At 47.7% G+C, this 19,820-nt stretch overlaps 1 protein-coding gene across 1 annotated transcript in view; it reads left to right on the forward strand.

Moving 5' to 3' along the window:
* The first annotated feature begins 1,266 nt into the window (after positions 1 to 1,266).
* Positions 1,267 to 19,820, forward strand: part of LOC130291899 (uncharacterized) — a 65,942-nt gene continuing 47,388 nt past the window's right edge. The window contains exons 1-6 of the mRNA XM_056541331.1: positions 1,267 to 1,493; positions 4,267 to 4,331; positions 5,382 to 5,605; positions 5,696 to 5,818; positions 6,266 to 6,411; positions 7,070 to 7,190. Of these exons, the coding sequence (XP_056397306.1) occupies positions 1,483 to 1,493; positions 4,267 to 4,331; positions 5,382 to 5,605; positions 5,696 to 5,818; positions 6,266 to 6,411; positions 7,070 to 7,190 (690 nt within the window). The 5' untranslated portion in view covers positions 1,267 to 1,482. The remainder of the gene's footprint in view (positions 1,494 to 4,266; positions 4,332 to 5,381; positions 5,606 to 5,695; positions 5,819 to 6,265; positions 6,412 to 7,069; positions 7,191 to 19,820) is intronic.

The raw sequence follows: 19,820 nt of genomic DNA on the forward strand, positions 1-19,820 counted from the left end.
GGGGGGGCGGTCGCGGTGCGGTGGGTCGGGGGGGCATTCGCTGTGCGGCGGGTCGGGGGGGGGGGTGGTCGCGGTGCGGTTGGGGCGGCACGGGGGCGGGGCATTATCGGCTTATCGCCAAGGTATCGGCAAAATCGTGATTATCGGCCGATAATATCGGCCATACCGATAATCGGTCGATCCCTACCAAAACCCCATTCAAAATACAGGCCTACGTCCTCCCCTTCAACCTGCCTGTCCATCTCCAAATATACCCTTTTTAATAATAATAATACGCTCCTCCTTTGCATTGAAAAAAAGCAAACAGTAAAGTTGCCACATGCAGCCATCCTTTCATCCATTTGTCTTTCTCCACCTATTTTCCCAAACCATGCACTCATACTGTTCTCATTTTGCCAAGTTATCGGACAACCTGGCCCCAAAATTATGGACTATCAAAGGATAGCAGCATAAGGGAAAAATACACATTTTGAACCCAAAAACCCATTTGAGTTTTTAAGTTCAAAATACAGGCCTACCTCCTCCCCTACAGCCTGCCTGTCCATCTCCAAAAATAGCCTTTTTAATAATTATATGCTCCTCTTTAGCTTTGAAAAAAAGCAAACAGTAAAGTTGCCATATGCTGCTATCCTTTCATCCATTTGTCCTTTTACACCTTTTTCCCAAACCATCATACACTCATACTGTTATCTTGTCGCCAAGTTATCGTACTACCTGGCCCAAAAATGATGGATTATAAGAGGGTAGCAGCATAAGGGAAAATTACACATTTTCAAACCGAAAAACCCATGAGGGTTTTCAGGTTCATAATGCAGGTCAGTAAAGTTGCCATATGCTGCCATCCTTTCATTTATTTGTCGGCACTGGTTTAACCAGTTGAAGACGTAGGGTGTACAGGTACGCTCCCATTCCTGGAAATGTCCACTAACCCCACAATGAGTAAAGCGGTGAATGCGTTCCATTCATTACAGGAAAAATTGTGTCTATATTCCCGCAAGATTGTCAACGCGACCTGGCTGATTACCATGGCAACAGAAAGCCAGTGGATAGCTTCCTATCTTCTCAGTATGGAAGCCTGTAAGGTCCAGTCCTAGCCTGAATTGTACAGGTGAACTGTCATAGCAGTTATACTATACTGCAGTTAAGTTGTACTGCAGTATAGTTTAACAGGTAAAAAGTGTGAAAATAAAATGTTTTTCAATAAAAAGTGTAAAAAACTATATAAATGTCCCTTTTCTAATAAAGCCCTGTATTATAAAATAAAAATTAAATAAAGTTATTTATCCCGCACAGTTAACACTATTAAAAAAAAGAAAAACCCTACATAAAAAGACTCTCTCCTAGGACTGTATCCACCTTTTCCAGCCCACCGGAGCACCTGAAAGCTATGCTAATTTATGCAGGCTAAAGACAGCACCTGAAAGCTGAACTAATTTATGCAGGCTAAAGTCAGCAACTGCCGAGCTGAGGAGTTTGTGACGAATGAAATCACTGTAAGTTCGCTCATCTCTACACATGATTTAATAAGGTAAAAAAACGTTCACCTACACCACTCTTGATGAATACCCCCCAGTAAATAGACCCAGAAGGGCATGACTCTGTTCATTATGTAAGAAAAGAATTACAAAACGGGCAGCGCTCATCCAAACAGTCACTAATGCCATTTATGTAGTAGAACTCACCTGGTGTATATGGAGGGACACAGTTGACACGACACCTGTTGAGCCAAGACAATGTATGTAGGCACTCCCTTCTCCAATTTCCCCAAATAGCAGGGGAGTGAAAGATATGGTAGGAAAAGAGTATGAAAAGGGGGGAGGTGTAGAATGCATTTGACTGATTTCACATTGGGACTAACTGGCAGGCATCAGCGGAAGTAAGGAGGCGGCAAAGGAGCAGCGGTGGAGGCAGCCGTGAAGATCAGTGGTAAGTGATCTTCACTGCTGCCTTCTAGGAGTTGCCAAACTACAACTTCCAGCATGCCCAGAAAGCCAAAGGATGTCTGGGCTTGCTGGAAGTTGTAGTTTTGCAACATCTGGAGGGCCACAGTTTGGAGACCACCATACAGTGGTGCCCAAGCTGTAGTCCTACAGATGTTGCAAAACTACCACTCCAAGCATGCCCAGACATGCTGGGAGTTATAGTTCTGTAACATCTGGCCCTTCAGATGTTGCAGAACTACAGCTTCCAGCATGCCTGGACAGTCTCACTACTTATATATACCGGCAGGGGGTATATATTTATTAATGCGCCGACGGGGGGTATATATTTATTAATGCGCCGGCGGGGGGTATATATTTATTAAATGCGCCGGCGGGGGGTATATATTTATTAATGCGACGGCGGGGGGTACATATGTATAAATGTGCCGGCAAGGGAATTTATGTATAAATGTGCCGGGGGGGTATATATGTATAAATGCGCCGGCGGGGGTCATATCTTTATTAATGTGCTGCAGGGGGCATATTATAAATGCACTGGGGGGCTAGATATATAGGCTATATGTCTGCCCCCCCCCTGCAGCACTATATATATCTTGCCCCCACAGCGCTTTTAATATAGATATGGCCCCCTGCTACTCACAATGGTAATTTTTAAATCTCTCGCTGTGAGTCCTGAATGGCCCCTCGGTATCGGCCGCAGGGTTGCAGAGTGCTATCAATCCCTCAGCCCCTGTACTACAACCCCATCATGGAACAGACTCTGTTCCATGATGGGGTAGTAGTACAAACACTAATGTAGCCTCCCCAGCTGTCTGCAGACTCCCGCAGCCGGGGAATTACTACTCCGATCATGGAAATAAGTCTGTTCCATAATGGGAGTAGTAGTAGTCCCTCAGCACTGCAGGAGTCTGCTGATGTCACCTCAGAAATAACGGATATTATAAACCAGGTGCAAACGGATGACATAAAGGCTCATCCGTTTGCCATAGACTTCAATGTTAAAAATAACGGCCGTTAATTTATCCGTTTCTTGTGACAGAAGAAAAATTAGTGCATGTGCCGTTAATTCTTCCATCACAATTAACGTCCGCTAGTCATGACGGACTATAATGGGTCATAACGGATAATCACAAAATCCCGTAGACTTTAATGGGATTTTGTAATGGACGTTTAACATCCTTTTTTAAAGCTTTTCTAACGGACGTTTATAACAGATGAATTTTTATAGTGTGAAAGCAGCCTTAGTGTTAGCCCCAAAAACAGCTAGCGCTGACCTCCAAATATTACCCTGGTACCCATCGCCCCAGGGGTGCCGAGAAGCGACGGTACCAAAAGGGCCAGATCGTCAAACATGGCGCTCCTGGGCCTAGGCAATAACAGGCTGACATATCTTAGGCTGGGCAGGACCAATAATAATGGTCCTCGCCCACCCTGGTAATGTCAGGCTGTTGCTGCTTGGTTGGTATCTGGCTAATTTATTTATATTGGGGGGGGGGGGGGGAACTGAATTGCTAAACAATTTCATACATGTGAAGACAAGACCTACATAAAGGACTTGAAGGAGAAGGGGGCGGGGAAGGAACATAAAAGATACCAAAACTGAAGAGTGCATCAAAAATGCCAACAAATAATAATGGATTTTGGTCCACAATGAAATAAAATAAAGTACCCGCCGCGCCACCCCCCGACCCGCCGCATCGCACCCCCCACCGTGATGCTGGGCGGTATACCGGTATGGATTTTTGGCTATACCGGTCGGGCCCCTCCCCCACCCTCCGAGTCAATAAAAAAATTTAACTTAATGGGGGTGGTCCGGGCCATCCATCCTTCCTGTAGTGTCCGGGGGCATTCCGGGTGAAGAGTGAACCGGTCCGGGCTGTCCTTCTTCTCCGGCGGTTATCTTCTCCACTCCGGGCAGGCTCCGGCCTAGTACACTGCATAGACGCCGCTACGCCGTGACGTCAGGTGCGTCGCTGTGCACGGGCGTCACTGCGCAGCGGCGTCTATGCAGCGTACTAGGCCGGAGCCTGCCAGGAGTGGAGAAGATGACCGCCGGAGAAGGACAGCCCGGACCGGTTCACCCTCCACCCGGAACGCCCTCTCGTGACCAAAATCAGGTAAGTACCAAAGTCATTAATCTTACAGATCATGTACTTACTAAAGCCCAAAATGAAGTATTGAGTCTAGGGCTTACATTCTGTCCAACGGCAAAATTTGATCGCTTTACTGCCATCAAAGATTTGCAGTTGTTTGCACGTAAGCTAGCATTTAAAAAGATGTTTAATCATAACATTGAAGCTTCCAACTCTGATCTTTCCACCAGGACTGACCAAGAAGCGGTACGCACTTTGATTGAACTCATGGATGAACAAGAACCACAACCTACAGGTAAGTTTCCTACACACCTTTTACCAAAATCCAAAAATTTCCCGCAGCTGACACAGTTCCCAGAGATTGATCTTTTTGTCAAATTAGTCTCTCAGGAGTTCAATCAGATCCCAGAGACAATACAAAATGACAATTTGACATATCACCAACGTCAAGCATTACGTGAGATCCAATCCTTAAAAAATGTCATTATTAAACCGTCCGATAAAGGCGGTAATGTAGTGTTATGGCCCCTAGAAATGTATGAGAGGGAGATGTTACGCCAACTACGACAAGGCGACTGCTATAAAAAACTTACTTTTAATCCTACTTTAAGGTTTTTATCTGAATTAAATATTATTTTAAACCAAGCAGTTGACCAAGGCATTTTTTCAGCCAAACAGATGGAGGCCCTCTTACCAAAAAATCCCACGGTATCCTCCATCTATTTACTCCCTAAAATACACAAAAGTGCCACCTGTCCGCCGGGTAGACCGATTGTGTCTGGCTGTGGAAATTTATGTGAACCGTTATGCCGCCTCATTGATTATCATCTAACCTCTATTGTAGAGACCCTGCCATCTTTTTTAAAAGACACCAATGATGTACTAAGAAAATTAGACAACTTGCAACTCGAATCCGATATGGTTATAGCTACCTGTGATGTGGAGGCACTTTATACTTCTATCCGACATAGTGACGGAATACGAGCGGTAAGATTCTTTTTGTCTTCTAGTGCCCTCGACTCTGATTTATGTAATTTTTTAATAGTGGCCCTTGAGTACATTTTGACTCATAATTTTTTTATGTTTAAGGAGTCTCTCTTCCTGCAGCTCCAGGGCACGGCAATGGGGGCATCTTGTGCGCCCTCGTATGCCAACCTGTTCCTGGGGCTGTGGGAGAGAGACATTTTTATTTCAGATCCCATTCCAGGTATAGAGAACATACAATATTGGTGGCGATATATTGATGATATCCTGTTAGTGTGGCAGGGACCGGTCACTGAACTACAAGACCTAATTACTAGGCTTAACCAAAATGACTTAAATATTAAATTAACCACCAATATAGGTACTACATCTACTGAATTCCTTGATGTTAAGATCATAAGAGATGACAACGGTTTCCTTTCCACTGACCTTTTTAGAAAAAGTACTTCTGCCAACACTATACTTCATGCAAAATCCGGACACCCACGACACCTAGTGAATAACATCCCAACTGGACAATATCTTCGGGCACGACGTATCTGTTCCAATACCTTGGACTTCGAGAAACAAGCTGAAGATCTTCAGGTACGTTTTAAAGAGAGAGGCTATAATGACAATTGTTTGACTAAAGCATACCATAGAGCCAAAAAGAGTGATCGCAATACTCTTTTACAGGTTAAAAGACGTACCATCAAACAGGATTCCGATACCGTTAGATTCATCACAACATACCACTCACGGACCCAAGATATGAACACAGCAATTGCAAAATACTGGCCCTTACTTACGACAGACCAGGTACTTCTTGGATGCCTTCCCAAAAATCCTTCTGTTACTTTTAGAAGGTCGAAAAATATTAAAGATTCTTTGGTTCGTAGTTAGCATCAGGGACCTAATAAATCTCATCTTTTTGGATCAAAAGGCCCCAAATGGGGCAGTTTCAATTGCGGGCAGTGTGTTGCATGCGCAAACATAGAAAAGAATACTACCTTTGAAAATGCCAGTGGAATGAAATCTTACAAAATTACTCATCATATTAACTGTGCAACCAAGGGTGTAGTATACTATGCTAAGTGCCCATGCAACAAAATTTATATTGGTATGACAACACGCGAACTCCGCAGACGCGTGAGGGAACATGTTCTGGACATAAAAGCAGGGAAGGATGGACCAGATCCATTCTATCAGAAGTCTTTGGCAAGACATTTTAAGAAGTACCATGGCAGTGATTCATCTCTTTTACAGGTTCGGGGCATTGATCGGGTCTATGCTGGCCCTCGTGGCGGCAATTGGAAAACTCTTCTCGCTCAAAAAGAATGTAAATGGATTGAAATTTTGGGAACAAAAACTCCGGCTGGATTGAACGAGATCAACAGTTTTGCCTCCTATTTGTAAGTATAATCTATTTTTCTGTGGTTATTTTCATTATCTTTTACATTGCTATCACTACATCACTATCACTCTTCCTCCAACATCACTATATGTCACGATTTTCTCCATATGTCATTATCCCTCTTTTTGTGTTCATTCTTTCTTCTCCCACATTATGGTCATTTATTTTTGGCCCCTTCCCTTCACAACTTTTAGTCCTCTCGTATCCTTCTTCCCCCCTCCCCCTTCCCCTCCCCCATTCCTTCCTTTCTCCCCCCCCCCTTTCTCTCCCCCCCTTCCCCTTCTCTCCCCTTTTTCCCCTCCCCCTCCCCCCTTTTCCCCTCCCCTTCCCCCTCCCCCCCTCCCCCCCCCTTTTCCCCTTCCCCCTTCCCCCCTCCCCCCTCTTCCCCCTTTTTCCCCCCCCTTTCCCCCCCCTTCTTCCCCCCCCCCTCCTTTTTCCTTCATGGTTCGCACATATACATACTTCCTGCACTTGTCCATCTATTCCTATTATTGTTTTCTCCGTCTCTTATGTGTTTTTTTTCTATGTTATATGTATTTATTTTACTCAAATATCCTTATCTATGTTGTTCTCGCTGTTTGTAATTATGATATTCTCCTTTTTTCATTGTTGTAATTTTTTCTCTTTTTTCATCCAATTATTGTTTATTTATGTAGGGTCTACAATACATCTTGCTCATCATTCTATCAATATGGCAGGAGACTCCCCTTTTCCTTCCTTTTCTCTCCTCCTTTCCCATGTTCCCCATCCTTATGTACTATTCGATATATCTTTAATGTATTTATTATTGTTGCTATTACTAGTAGTGCTGTCCAATTAACTATCTGTGTATGGTTCATGTATGTATATTCATACAATATTGATTTGTCTTTCTTAAATTATGTTTAAAGCTATATGGGGGGCCCCCCACCTTATCATGTATGTTTATTCATGTGTTTTTTATAGTTATTATTTTTTGGCTATTATATTACCATCCTCTTTTATTGATGTACAATTCATATATTACATACATTTCATTTATCATGCCCTCCTCTATTTGTCCCTATATCTTATCACTTGGCAATACTAATGCATTTATTATTTTCCATACTTATCACAATTATTCATTTATTTCATCACTTCCATTCATTCACCTTCCCAGCATTAAATCCCATGGCATATTTGTACACTCAGGTCTATTTCATCACATTATCCCCATTCACACCCCTCTTCATTTCCACCCCCCCCTCTCTTCTTCCCCTCTATATACATATATATATATTTTTTTTCCTGCCCTTTCACTATTTTTGCACAAATGTTGTTTATTTTCACGTGCACACACAGATCCTTACACAATTCATGCATCACATTGTCACGATGCCGGCTGGCAGGTAGTGGATCCTCTGTGCCAGAGAGGGATTGGCGTGGACCGTGCTAGAGGATCGGTTCTAAGTCACTACTGGTTTTCACCAGAGCCCGCCGCAAAGCGGGATGGTCTTGCTGCGGCGGTAGTGACCAGGTCGTATCCCCTAGCAACGGCTCAACCTCTCTGGCTGCTGAAGATAGGCGCGGTACAAGGGAGTAGACAGAAGCAAGGTCGGACGTAGCAGAAGGTCGGGGCAGGCAGCAAGGATCGTAGTCAGGGGCAACGGCAGGAGGTCTGGAACACAGGCTAGGAACACACAAGGAAACGCTTTCACTGGCACTAAGGCAACAAGATCCGGCGAGGGAGTGAAGGGGAAGTGAGGTGATATAGGGAAGTGCACAGGTGTAAACACTAATTGGAACCACTGCGCCAATCAGCGGCGCAGTGGCCCTTTAAATCGCAAAGACCCGGCGCGCGCGCGCCCTAGGGAGCGGGGCCGCGCGCGCCGGGACAGAACTGACGGAGAGCGAGTCAGGTACGGGAGCCGGGGTGCGCATCGCGAGCGGGCGCTACCCGCATCGCGAATCGCATCCCGGCCAGAGGCGGTATCGCAGCGCCCCGGGTCCGTGGGACCGACCGGAGCGCTGCAGTGAGAGGAGTGTAGCGAGCGCTCCGGGGAGGAGCGGGGACCCGGAGCGCTCGGCGTAACAGTACCCCCCCCCTTGGGTCTCCCCCTCTTCTTGGAGCCTGAGAACCTGAGGACCAGACTTTTGTCCAGGATATTGTCCTCAGGTTCCCAGGACCTCTCTTCTGGACCACAACCCTCCCAATCCACTAAAAAGAAGGTTTTCCCTCTGACCTTTTTACATGCTAAAATTTCTTTGACGGAGAAGATGTCCGAGGAGCCGGAGACAGGAGTGGGGGGAACAGATTTGGGAGAGAAACGGTTAATGATAAGTGGTTTAAGAAGAGAAACATGAAAGGCATTAGGAATACGAAGAGAAGGAGGAAGAAGAAGTTTGTAAGAGACAGGATTAATCTGGCGCAAAATCTTGAAAGGACCAAGATAGCGTGGTCCCAACTTATAGCTAGGGACACGGAAGCGGACATATTTGGCGGAGAGCCATACCTTGTCTCCAGGGGAAAAAATGGGAGGAGCTCTTCTTTTCTTATCCGCGAATCTCTTCATGCGTGAAGAAGCCTGTAAGAGAGAATTTTGGGTCTCTTTCCATATGGTGGAAAGATCACGAGAAATTTCATCCACAGCGGGCAGACCAGAGGGCAAGGGGGTAGGGAGGGGGGGAAGAGGGTGACGGCCGTACACCACGAAAAACGGGGATTTGGAGGAAGATTCAGAGATTCTGAAATTATACGAGAATTCGGCCCAAGGTAGAAGATCTGCCCAGTCATCCTGGCGGGAGGAAACAAAATGTCGTAAATAGTCACCCAAGATCTGGTTAATTCTTTCTACTTGTCCATTGGATTGAGGATGGTATGCAGAAGAAAAATTTAATTTAATCTTGAGTTGTTTACAGAGAGCCCTCCAGAATTTAGACACAAATTGGACGCCTCTATCCGAGACGATCTGCGTAGGCAACCCGTGAAGACGAAAAATGTGTACAAAAAATTGTTTAGCCAACTGAGGCGCTGAAGGAAGACCAGGAAGAGGGATGAAATGTGCCATTTTGGAGAATCGATCAACGACCACCCAAATAACAGTGTTGCCATGGGATGGGGGTAAGTCAGTAATAAAATCCATACCAATCAGAGACCAAGGTTGTTCGGGGACAGGCAGAGGAAGAAGAAAACCAGCGGGCTTCTGGCGAGGAGTCTTATCCCGGGCACAGATAGTGCAGGCTCGCACAAAGTCCACCACATCAGTCTCTAGAGTCGGCCACCAATAGAAGCGAGAGATGAGTTGCACAGATTTCTTGATGCCCGCATGACCTGCGAGATGGGAGGAATGACCCCATTTGAGGATTCCGAGGCGTTGGCGTGGAGAAACAAAGGTCTTTCCTGGAGGAGTTTGCCTGATGGAGGCTGGAGAAGTGGAAATCAGGCAGTCAGGAGGAATGATGTGTTGAGGAGAGAGTTCAATTTCAGAAGCATCTGAGGAACGAGAGAGAGCATCGGCCCTAATGTTCTTATCAGCAGGCCGAAAGTGAATTTCAAAATTAAATCGGGCAAAGAACAGAGACCACCTGGCCTGACGAGGATTCAGCCGTTGGGCAGACTGGAGGTAGGAGAGGTTCTTGTGATCGGTGTAAATAATAACTGGAAATCTTGATCCCTCCAGCAGATGCCTCCATTCCTCAAGTGCTAATTTAATGGCTAGAAGCTCTCGATCCCCGATGGAGTAGTTCCTCTCCGCCGGAGAGAAGGTCCTAGAAAAAAAACCACAAGTAACAGCATGCCCGGAAGAGTTTTTTTGTAGAAGGACAGCTCCAGCTCCCACTGAGGAGGCATCAACCTCCAATAGGAAGGGTTTAGATGGGTCAGGTCTGGAGAGCACGGGAGCTGAAGAGAAGGCAGACTTGAGTCGTTTAAAGGCGTCTTCCGCTTGAGGAGGCCAAGACTTGGGATCGGCATTTTTTTTGGTTAAAGCCACAATAGGAGCCACAATGGTAGAAAAATGTGGAATAAATTGCCTGTAATAATTGGCGAACCCCAAAAAACGTTGGATGGCACGGAGTCCGGAGGGGCGTGGCCAATCTAAGACGGCAGAGAGTTTATCTGGGTCCATTTGTAGTCCCTGGCCAGAGACCAAGTATCCTAGAAAAGGAAGAGATTGGCATTCAAACAGACATTTCTCAATTTTAGCATAGAGTTGATTGTCACGAAGTCTCTGAAGAACCATACGGACATGCTGGCGGTGTTCTTCTAGATTGGCCGAAAAAATTAGGATATCATCAAGATATACAACAACACAGGAGTATAACAGATCACGAAAAATTTCATTAACAAAGTCTTGGAAGACAGCAGGGGCGTTGCACAGGCCAAAGGGCATGACCAGATACTCAAAGTGTCCATCTCTGGTGTTAAATGCTGTTTTCCACTCATCCCCCTCTCTGATGCGGATGAGGTTATAGGCGCCTCTTAAGTCCAATTTAGTAAAGATGTGGGCACCTTGGAGGCGATCAAAGAGTTCAGAGATGAGGGGTAAGGGGTAGCGGTTCTTAACCGTGATTTTATTAAGTCCGCGGTAGTCAATGCAAGGACGTAGAGAGCCATCTTTTTTGGACACAAAGAAAAATCCGGCTCCGGCAGGAGAGGAGGATTTACGGATAAAGCCCTTTTTTAGATTCTCCTGGACGTATTCAGACATGGCAAGAGTCTCTGGGGCAGAGAGAGGATAAATTCTGCCCCGGGGTGGAGTAGTGCCCGGGAGGAGGTCGATAGGACAATCATAAGGCCTGTGAGGAGGTAGAGTCTCCGCTTGTTTTTTGCAGAAAACATCCGCGAAGTCCATATAGGCCTTAGGGAGACCGGTTACTGGAGGAAGCACAGAGTCACGGCAAGGGTTACTGGGAACCGGTTTTAGACAGTCCTTGGAACAAGAGGGCCCCCAACTCTTGATCTCCCCAGTGGACCAATCCAGGGTTGGGGAATGAAGTTGAAGCCAGGGAAGTCCAAGGAGAATTTCCGAGGTGCAATTGGGGAGGACCAAAAGTTCAATCCTCTCGTGATGAGATCCGATGCTCATTAGAAGGGGCTCAGTGCAGAAACGTATGGAACAGTCCAATCTTTCATTGTTTATACAATTGATGTAAAGGGGTCTGGTGAGACTGGTCACTGGGATGTTGAACCTGTTGACGAGAGAGGCCAAAATAAAATTTCCTGCAGATCCGGAGTCCATGAAGGCCACAGCAGAGAAGGAGAAGGCAGAGGCAGACATCCGCACAGGCACAGTAAGACGTGGAGAAGCAGAGTTGACATCAAGGACTGTCTCACCTTTGTGCGGAGTCAGCGTACGTCTTTCCAGGCGGGGAGGGCGGATAGGACAATCCCTCAGGAAGTGTTCGGTACTAGCACAGTACAAGCAGAGGTTCTCCATGCGGCGTCGTGTCCTCTCTTGAGATGTCAGGCGAGACCGGTCGACCTGCATAGCCTCCACGGCGGGAGGCACAGGAACAGATTGCAGGGAACCAGAGGAGAGAGGAGCCGAGGAGAAGAAACGCCTCGTGCGAACAGAGTCCATATCTTGGCGGAGCTCCTGACGCCTTTCGGAAAAACGCATGTCAATGCGAGTGGCTAGGTGAATAAGTTCATGAAGATTAGCAGGCATTTCTCGTGCGGCCAGAACATCTTTAATGTTGCTGGATAGGCCTTTTTTAAAGGTCGCGCAGAGGGCTTCATTGTTCCAGGATAATTCAGAAGCAAGAGTACGGAATTGTACGGCATACTCGCCGACGGAAGAATTACCCTGGACCAGGTTCAACAGGGCAGTCTCAGCAGAAGAGGCTCGGGCAGGTTCCTCAAAGACACTTCGAATTTCCGAGAAGAAGGAGTGTACAGAGGCAGTGACGGGGTCATTGCGGTCCCAGAGCGGTGTGGCCCAAGCCAGGGCTTTTCCAGACAGCAGGCTGACTACGAAAGCCACCTTAGACCTTTCAGTGGGGAACTGGTCCGACATCATCTCCAAGTGTAATGAACATTGGGAAAGGAAGCCACGGCAAAACTTAGAGTCCCCATCAAATTTATCCGGCAAGGATAGTCGTAGTCCAGAAGCGGCCACTCGCTGCGGAGGAGGTACAGGAGCTGGCGGAGGAGATGATTGCTGGAGCTGTGGTAGTAACTGTTGTAGCATAACAGTCAGTTGAGACAGCTGTTGGCCTTGTTGCGCTATCTGTTGTGACTGCTGGGCGACCACCGTGGTGAGGTCAGCGACAACTGGCAGAGGAACTTCAGCGGGATCCATGGCCGGATCTACTGTCACGATGCCGGCTGGCAGGTAGTGGATCCTCTGTGCCAGAGAGGGATTGGCGTGGACCGTGCTAGAGGATCGGTTCTAAGTCACTACTGGTTTTCACCAGAGCCCGCCGCAAAGCGGGATGGTCTTGCTGCGGCGGTAGTGACCAGGTCGTATCCCCTAGCAACGGCTCAACCTCTCTGGCTGCTGAAGATAGGCGCGGTACAAGGGAGTAGACAGAAGCAAGGTCGGACGTAGCAGAAGGTCGGGGCAGGCAGCAAGGATCGTAGTCAGGGGCAACGGCAGGAGGTCTGGAACACAGGCTAGGAACACACAAGGAAACGCTTTCACTGGCACTAAGGCAACAAGATCCGGCGAGGGAGTGAAGGGGAAGTGAGGTGATATAGGGAAGTGCACAGGTGTAAACACTAATTGGAACCACTGCGCCAATCAGCGGCGCAGTGGCCCTTTAAATCGCAAAGACCCGGCGCGCGCGCGCCCTAGGGAGCGGGGCCGCGCGCGCCGGGACAGAACTGACGGAGAGCGAGTCAGGTACGGGAGCCGGGGTGCGCATCGCGAGCGGGCGCTACCCGCATCGCGAATCGCATCCCGGCCAGAGGCGGTATCGCAGCGCCCCGGGTCCGTGGGACCGACCGGAGCGCTGCAGTGAGAGGAGTGTAGCGAGCGCTCCGGGGAGGAGCGGGGACCCGGAGCGCTCGGCGTAACACACATATATTCTACATGGTTGATTTAATTTAGATCCTATTTTTTTCCCCTCATTAACTATTACCCTTTATACATCTTTTTATTCCCTTAAATTTATTATCGGCAGTCAGCCATTTTAATGAGGCCACAGGCATCTTCTGCCTCTAGGGACCGGGCCCGGCGCACATGCGCCACATTATAGCACACGGCCATGTTTGTGTGGCCTGCGCCATTAGTTCCATCCCTGCGCGTCTTTGGCTCCCTATATGGGAGTTGAGCCAGCATACATGCGCAGTAGTGTACCCCAGGCGTGGACGGCTTACACGGCCCTCCTCTCGCGAGATCTCGTTCTCATTCACATGAGCCGATCCGCTCATGTGACCTGACGCCATTTCCGGTTTACATCACCCAGTGTCCCGTAACAGGTGCGTTCCTCACTCCTCATTGGCATACATATACTACTTATAGCGAGACTATCCCAGTCCACCTCACTCCTTGACAAAGCCGCTTCCGGCGAAACGCGTCGGAGTTGTGGAGGTGGATTGGGGTGAGTCCTGTGCCAGTTTTATACTAGACCGTTTCTTTCCTGCATATTATTCCTTGTTGCTAGTCACCACCTAAACTTGCTGCTATCTATCTGCTGCTATCTGCACTATTGCTGCCTATTGCCTGTTGGTTGTTATTGCTCACTATTAGCACTATACCGTGTTACCCAGGTGTTATTATTTTCCCTTCTTTAGGCTGCATGTTCAAAGTCCTTGTCCACTTCATTTGCACGGTTAATTAATTTTTTTATTTTTAAATCTTTTCACTTGTTGCAACTCACTTGAGTGTCATGTTTTATTCATTTACCTTTTGTTTTGGTTATTAATTCATAATTTTATCACATATAATTGGTTGCCCTCACCGGCCATTGCGTGGTAATTTATTTCCACAAGTATTGCACATCTTTTTTGCACATTTTGCACTACGCCCTTCCCCCCTCCTTCCCCTCACCTTGTGCATGCAACCCCTGCAGATATTAATTTATAATTTATTTATGATTTATAAACTATTAATTGCAGCTCACTACTAGCATTGTGACTTCGCAAAGAACTATTTTATCTCCTTATTTATTATATTGGCATACAGGCTCTCTCACCCCAGCATCCACCTTATACTTTCATATTTAAATTTTTTTATATATTCTATATATATTTTTTTACTACCGTTTATGAATTGATTCTGTGATTTTAGATATACATATATGTATTTTTTAAAGTATACATTTCAATAAAATTACTTTTATACATGATTATACTTGTCATAAATTATTTTTAACTGGGGTATATTCACTATTTATTGTGTGGTCTTCCACACCTGTAGGTTGTTGTTTTAGTTGCTCTTTTCAGTGAATAATAAATCCCCTACCTTATCTACACAATATTTCAAATTTTGAGCCCTTGAGGAAAGTTTCTTTCGGTTACAAAGGTATGAACCTGGTAGAACCTCGAGAAAGTGTGCAAAGACGACCAAGTAGCCGCCTTGCAAATCTGCGAGGCCGAGGCTTTGTTCTGGAGAGCCCAGGATGCACCAACAGAACGGGTAGAATGAGCCACAACCCTGATGGGAGGAATCTTCCCCATACAGCGATAGGCTTCCAAAATGGCAGACCGGATCCACCGAGAAATGGTGGCCTTGGAAGCAGGTTGTCCCTTACGACCTTCCGTAAGGACGAAAAAGGAATCGCACTGACGAAATGAAGAAGTGATAGAGAGATAGGACCTAACAGTGAATCACCAGAAACAGAGAACAGCAGGAGAGAGCTGCCAATTCAGACACTCTCCGAATGGAGGTGATCGCAACAAGAAACGCCACTTTCCAAGAAAGGAGGCGCAGGGACACCTCCCTAAGGGGTTCAAAGGGTTCACCTTGGAGGACACCCAGAACCAGATTCAAGTCCCAAGGGGGAGAAGGTGACCGATAAGGAGGGGCAGCATGCGCCACTCCTTGAATGAAGGTCCGGACATGAGAATTAGAAGCCAGAGGATGCTGGAAAAGAATAGAAAGGGCCGAAACCTGACCCTTAAGGGAACTGAGAGACAACCCAATCCCGACTGCAAGAAGGAGATAAGACGGGGAACAGAAAAAGTAACAGGAGACAAGACCTGAGCTTCACACGAACGAAAATAAGACTGTAAATTTTCGCCGAGGAGGGCTTACGAGCCCTGAGCATGGTGCGAATGACTTGGGAAGAGAAACCGCGGGCTCTCAAAACCGCGGTCTCATCCGCCACGCTGTCAAATGCAGCGACTGTAAATTGGGGTGGCAAAGAGGACCCTGAGACAGCAGGTCCGGACGAAGTGGAAGGCGCAGCGAAGAGTCGTCCAGGAGCCTGACCACGTCGGAGTACCACGTCCTTCGGGGCCAATCTGAAGCTACCAGTATGGCGGGAATGTTCTCCGCTTTGAGCTTCCTCAGAACCCTGGGAAGGAGCAGAAGGGGAGGGAACAGATAGGGCAGGGCAAACCCTAGGAATCACTATGGCGTCCACGGCTAGAGCCAGGGGGTCCCGGGACTTTGAAACAAATGGAAGAATCTTCCAATTGTGCCGAGACGCGAAGAGGTCCACGTCTGTAATGCCCCAGAGGTCGCAGATCTGCGTGAAGACCTTTGGATGAAGGGACCACTCGCCAGGGTTGGCTGAGGACCGGCTGAGGAAGTCCGCTTCCCAGATGAGCACACCCGGAATGTAAATCGCCTAAATGGCCGGAACCTTGTTTTCCACCCAGATGAGAATCTTTGTCACCTCGGCCATGGCTGCCGAGCCGCGAGTGCCGCCTTGCCAATTTATGTACGCTACGGCCGTGGCGTTGTCCGACTGGACGCGGACAGGGCGGGTCTGAAGCAGGGACTCCCAATGAAGAAGACAAAGAAGAATCGCCCTCAGTTCCAAGATGTTTATCGGAAGAAGGGCTCCCCGGGGAGACCAGAGGCCTTGAACCGTTTAGTCCCTGAACACACCGCCCCAGCCCGACAGACTGGCAACTGTTGTAACTACCTGCCAGTGGAGGGGAAGAAATGATCGCCCCTGAAGAAGAAGGGGGGAGCGGAGCCACCAGAGCAGAGACTGACGGATCCGACAAGGGAGAGCAATCTTGCGATCGAGAGACAGAGGAGATCTGTCCCATCGAGAGAGAATCGCCAGTTGAAGGGGGCGGTAATGAAACTGGGCAAAGGGTACGGCCTCCATGGCCGCTACCATCCGACCCAAGACTTCCATGCAAATGTGGATGGAAACTGGGACCTGGGCCCGAAGGGAGAGGACTACTGACAGGAGAGTCAGACGTTTGTCCGGCAGAAGGCAAATCCGGGCAGATGGCCGTGTTGAATTGAAGTCCCAAGAAGATCAGAGACTGGGTGGGAGAGAGGTCAGACTTGTCCCGGTTGACCATCCACCCGAAGCGATCCAAGGTCTGGAGAGTGAGATCCACATTCTCCAGAGTCTGGACTCTGGTGGGAGCCTTGATGAGAAGGTCGTCCAGGTAAGGGATCACTGAGACTCCTCTCGACCGCAACAGGGCTATCACTGGCGCAAGGATCTTGGTAAAAACCCGAGGAGCAGTGGCCAGACCAAAAGGGAGGTCTACGAATTGAAAATACCCCTCCGGAACCGCAAAGCGGAGGTACCGCTGATGGCCGGGAAATATTGGAACATGGAGGTAAGCATCCTTGATGTCCACCGAAGAAAGAAACTCCCCTTGTTCGATGGATGCCACTACTGAACGGAGATATTCCATTCGGAAGTGGCGGATGAGAAGATGACGGTTGAGACGCTTGAGGTCCAAGATTGGCCACACAGAACCGCCCTTCTTGGGGACCACAAAAAGATTGGAATAGAAACCCCAAAAACGTTCCCCTGGAGGGACGGGGACAATAACTACTTGGAGAAGTAGGGACTGGAGGGCCTCCCGAAACTGCTTCGCCAGAGAAGGAGACCGGGGGGCCCGGGACTGAAAAAAATCGATCCCTCGGAAGGGAGGCAAATTCGATTCGGTATCCGTTGGACACCACGTCCCTGACCCAAGAGTCCTGAATGTGTGTGGTCCAGATGTCTCGAAGAAGTAAGAGACGACCTTACACCGGAGAAAAAAATCTGCGGGTGGGGGCATCACTTCATGCGGAAGTGGGTTTGCGGTTGCCCTATTTGGCCACAAAACGTCCGGAACGGTTGGTGTCTGATTTCCAAGACGGGCGCGCCCGGAACGAGGGAGCCGTCTTGTCCCGCGAAGGCGCATGCCCAGACCCCTTATTGGGGCCAAAAGTCCGGCATTAACCCTTTAGACACCGCAATCAAAGTTGATTGGGGCATCTAAAATGAAATTGAAAGCATCCTGGCAGCTCAGCGGAGCTGATCGGGACTATTGCGATGAAATCGCGATGTCTCAATCAGCTAAATGGACAGTGGAGGGTCCTTACCTGCCTCCTCGCTGGACGATCGGTCCTCTGTTGCTCCCAGCCGTCCATGCAGGCTGAAGCAGTAGAGCACTGATAACACTGATAGATGCTATGCTATTGCATTGCATTGAACAGTGTATGCAATCAAAAGATTGCATGGTATAGCCCCCTATGGGGCTTAAAAAAAGTTAATATATGTGAATAAGCCCCTCCCCTAATATGAGCCCTCATGTAGCCCTGTGTGTATGTAGCCCCTATGGGGGCTATAACATTGCAAAAAAAAAAAGTGGATAAAGATGATTTAACCCTTTCCCTAATAAAATCACCCCCCTTTACCCATAAAAAAAAAAAACTGTGTAACTAAAAATATTTATGGTATAAAAACTGATGGAATAAAGACTTTCTGCACGGATACACAGGTGAGTGCGGCTCCTCTCTCTGCATATTACAGTAGCGCTTTGTGCTCTTCTACCTGCACTACCAGTTTTAGCAGCCTCTTTAACCTCACACCAATCAAACTGTGTGTGCTACCAGTGCAATCTACGCACTACACCCTTGCAGTGCCGGACACGACAGTCTGTATCTCCTACGAACACAATAATAGAAAGGTATGTAAAGATGGGCATCATTTTAATTGTATTGACCCAAAGAATGAAGAAACTTAATTTTTACTGTAAAGTGTACAATGTAAAAACTAAACCCTCCAAAATTAGCAAAATTGTGTTTTTTATTAAAATTTTCTCACTAAAAAAGTGTATTTTTGGGTTCATCGTACATTTTATGGTAAAATGAGAGGAGCTTTTATAAGTACAATTGGTCACGCAGAAAAACAAGCCCTCATATGGGACTGTGGATGGAAATATAAAAGAGTTATGGATTTTAGAAGGCGAGGAGGAAAAAAAATGAAAATGCAAAAACAAAATCAGCATTGTTCTTAAGGTCAAACTGGACTTGGTCCTTAAAAGGGGTTAAACATACTAATTTTGGTGCATGTAATTATAATTTTTTTTAAGGGTGTCTTTTTTACCGAAAGGTGCACTGCGTAGAAACGAAAGCCCTAAAAAGTTGCTAAATGGTCTTTTTTTTATTTTTTATTTCACCCCACAAATAAGTTTTTTTTTAGTTTTGCCGCAGATTATGTTACAAAATAAGTGATGTCATTATAAACGTAAACTTATTGGCGCAAATAAAAAGCCCTCATATGGGTCTGTAGGTGCAAAATTGAACGCGTTATGATTTTTAGAAGGGGAGGAGGAAAGAACGAAAATTGCCCTTAAGAGTTCTTAACCCCTTAAGGACATAGGGCGTATCCATACGCCCCCGTTTCCAAGTGCTTAAGGACCGAGGGATGGATACGCCCTGAGCATTTCCAGCCCCCGCCGCTAGCCAGAGGGGAGCGGGGGCTGGATGCCTGCTGAAATCGTTCAGCAGGCATCCCGGCATATCGCCCAGGGGGTCATTATGTCCCCCCATGTCGGCGATTGCCGCAGATCGCTGGAAAATTCAGTCCAGCGATCTGCGGCGGATTCCGGGTCAATCGGGTCTCCAGTGACCCGATGACCCGGAATTACTGGCTGATCAGCCAGAGCCAGCAGGGGTGAGGTGGCACTGGTGCCACCTCACGATCGCCCTGATTCGTCGGCCGGATTCCCGGCCGATCAATCAGGGCGCCTGCTGCGGGTGTCACTCCCGCACCCGCTCCGCCCCTCTTCCGGAGGACGTGAGCGGGTGCGGGCAGAAGACCCCGGGTGCTGGGGACCCCGATCCCCGGCGTCCCTGTTGGGATCGGGGCCCCAGGAGCGACAGCGGCGGCGGGACTGACCTGTTCCCTGAGCAGCAGCAGGAGGTGAGTGACAGCCTCCTGCTGTTGCTTAGCAACAGATCCCAGCATGCAAAAAGGGCATGCTGGGAGCTGTAGTTATGCAACAGCAGGAGGCAGACCACCACAACTCCCAGCATGCCCTTATGGGCATGCTGGGACTTGTAGTTTTGCAACAGCTGGAGGCACATT

Source organism: Hyla sarda, chromosome 9 (assembly GCF_029499605.1).
Source record: "Hyla sarda isolate aHylSar1 chromosome 9, aHylSar1.hap1, whole genome shotgun sequence".
In the NCBI taxonomy this organism is placed as follows: domain Eukaryota; kingdom Metazoa; phylum Chordata; class Amphibia; order Anura; family Hylidae; genus Hyla; species Hyla sarda.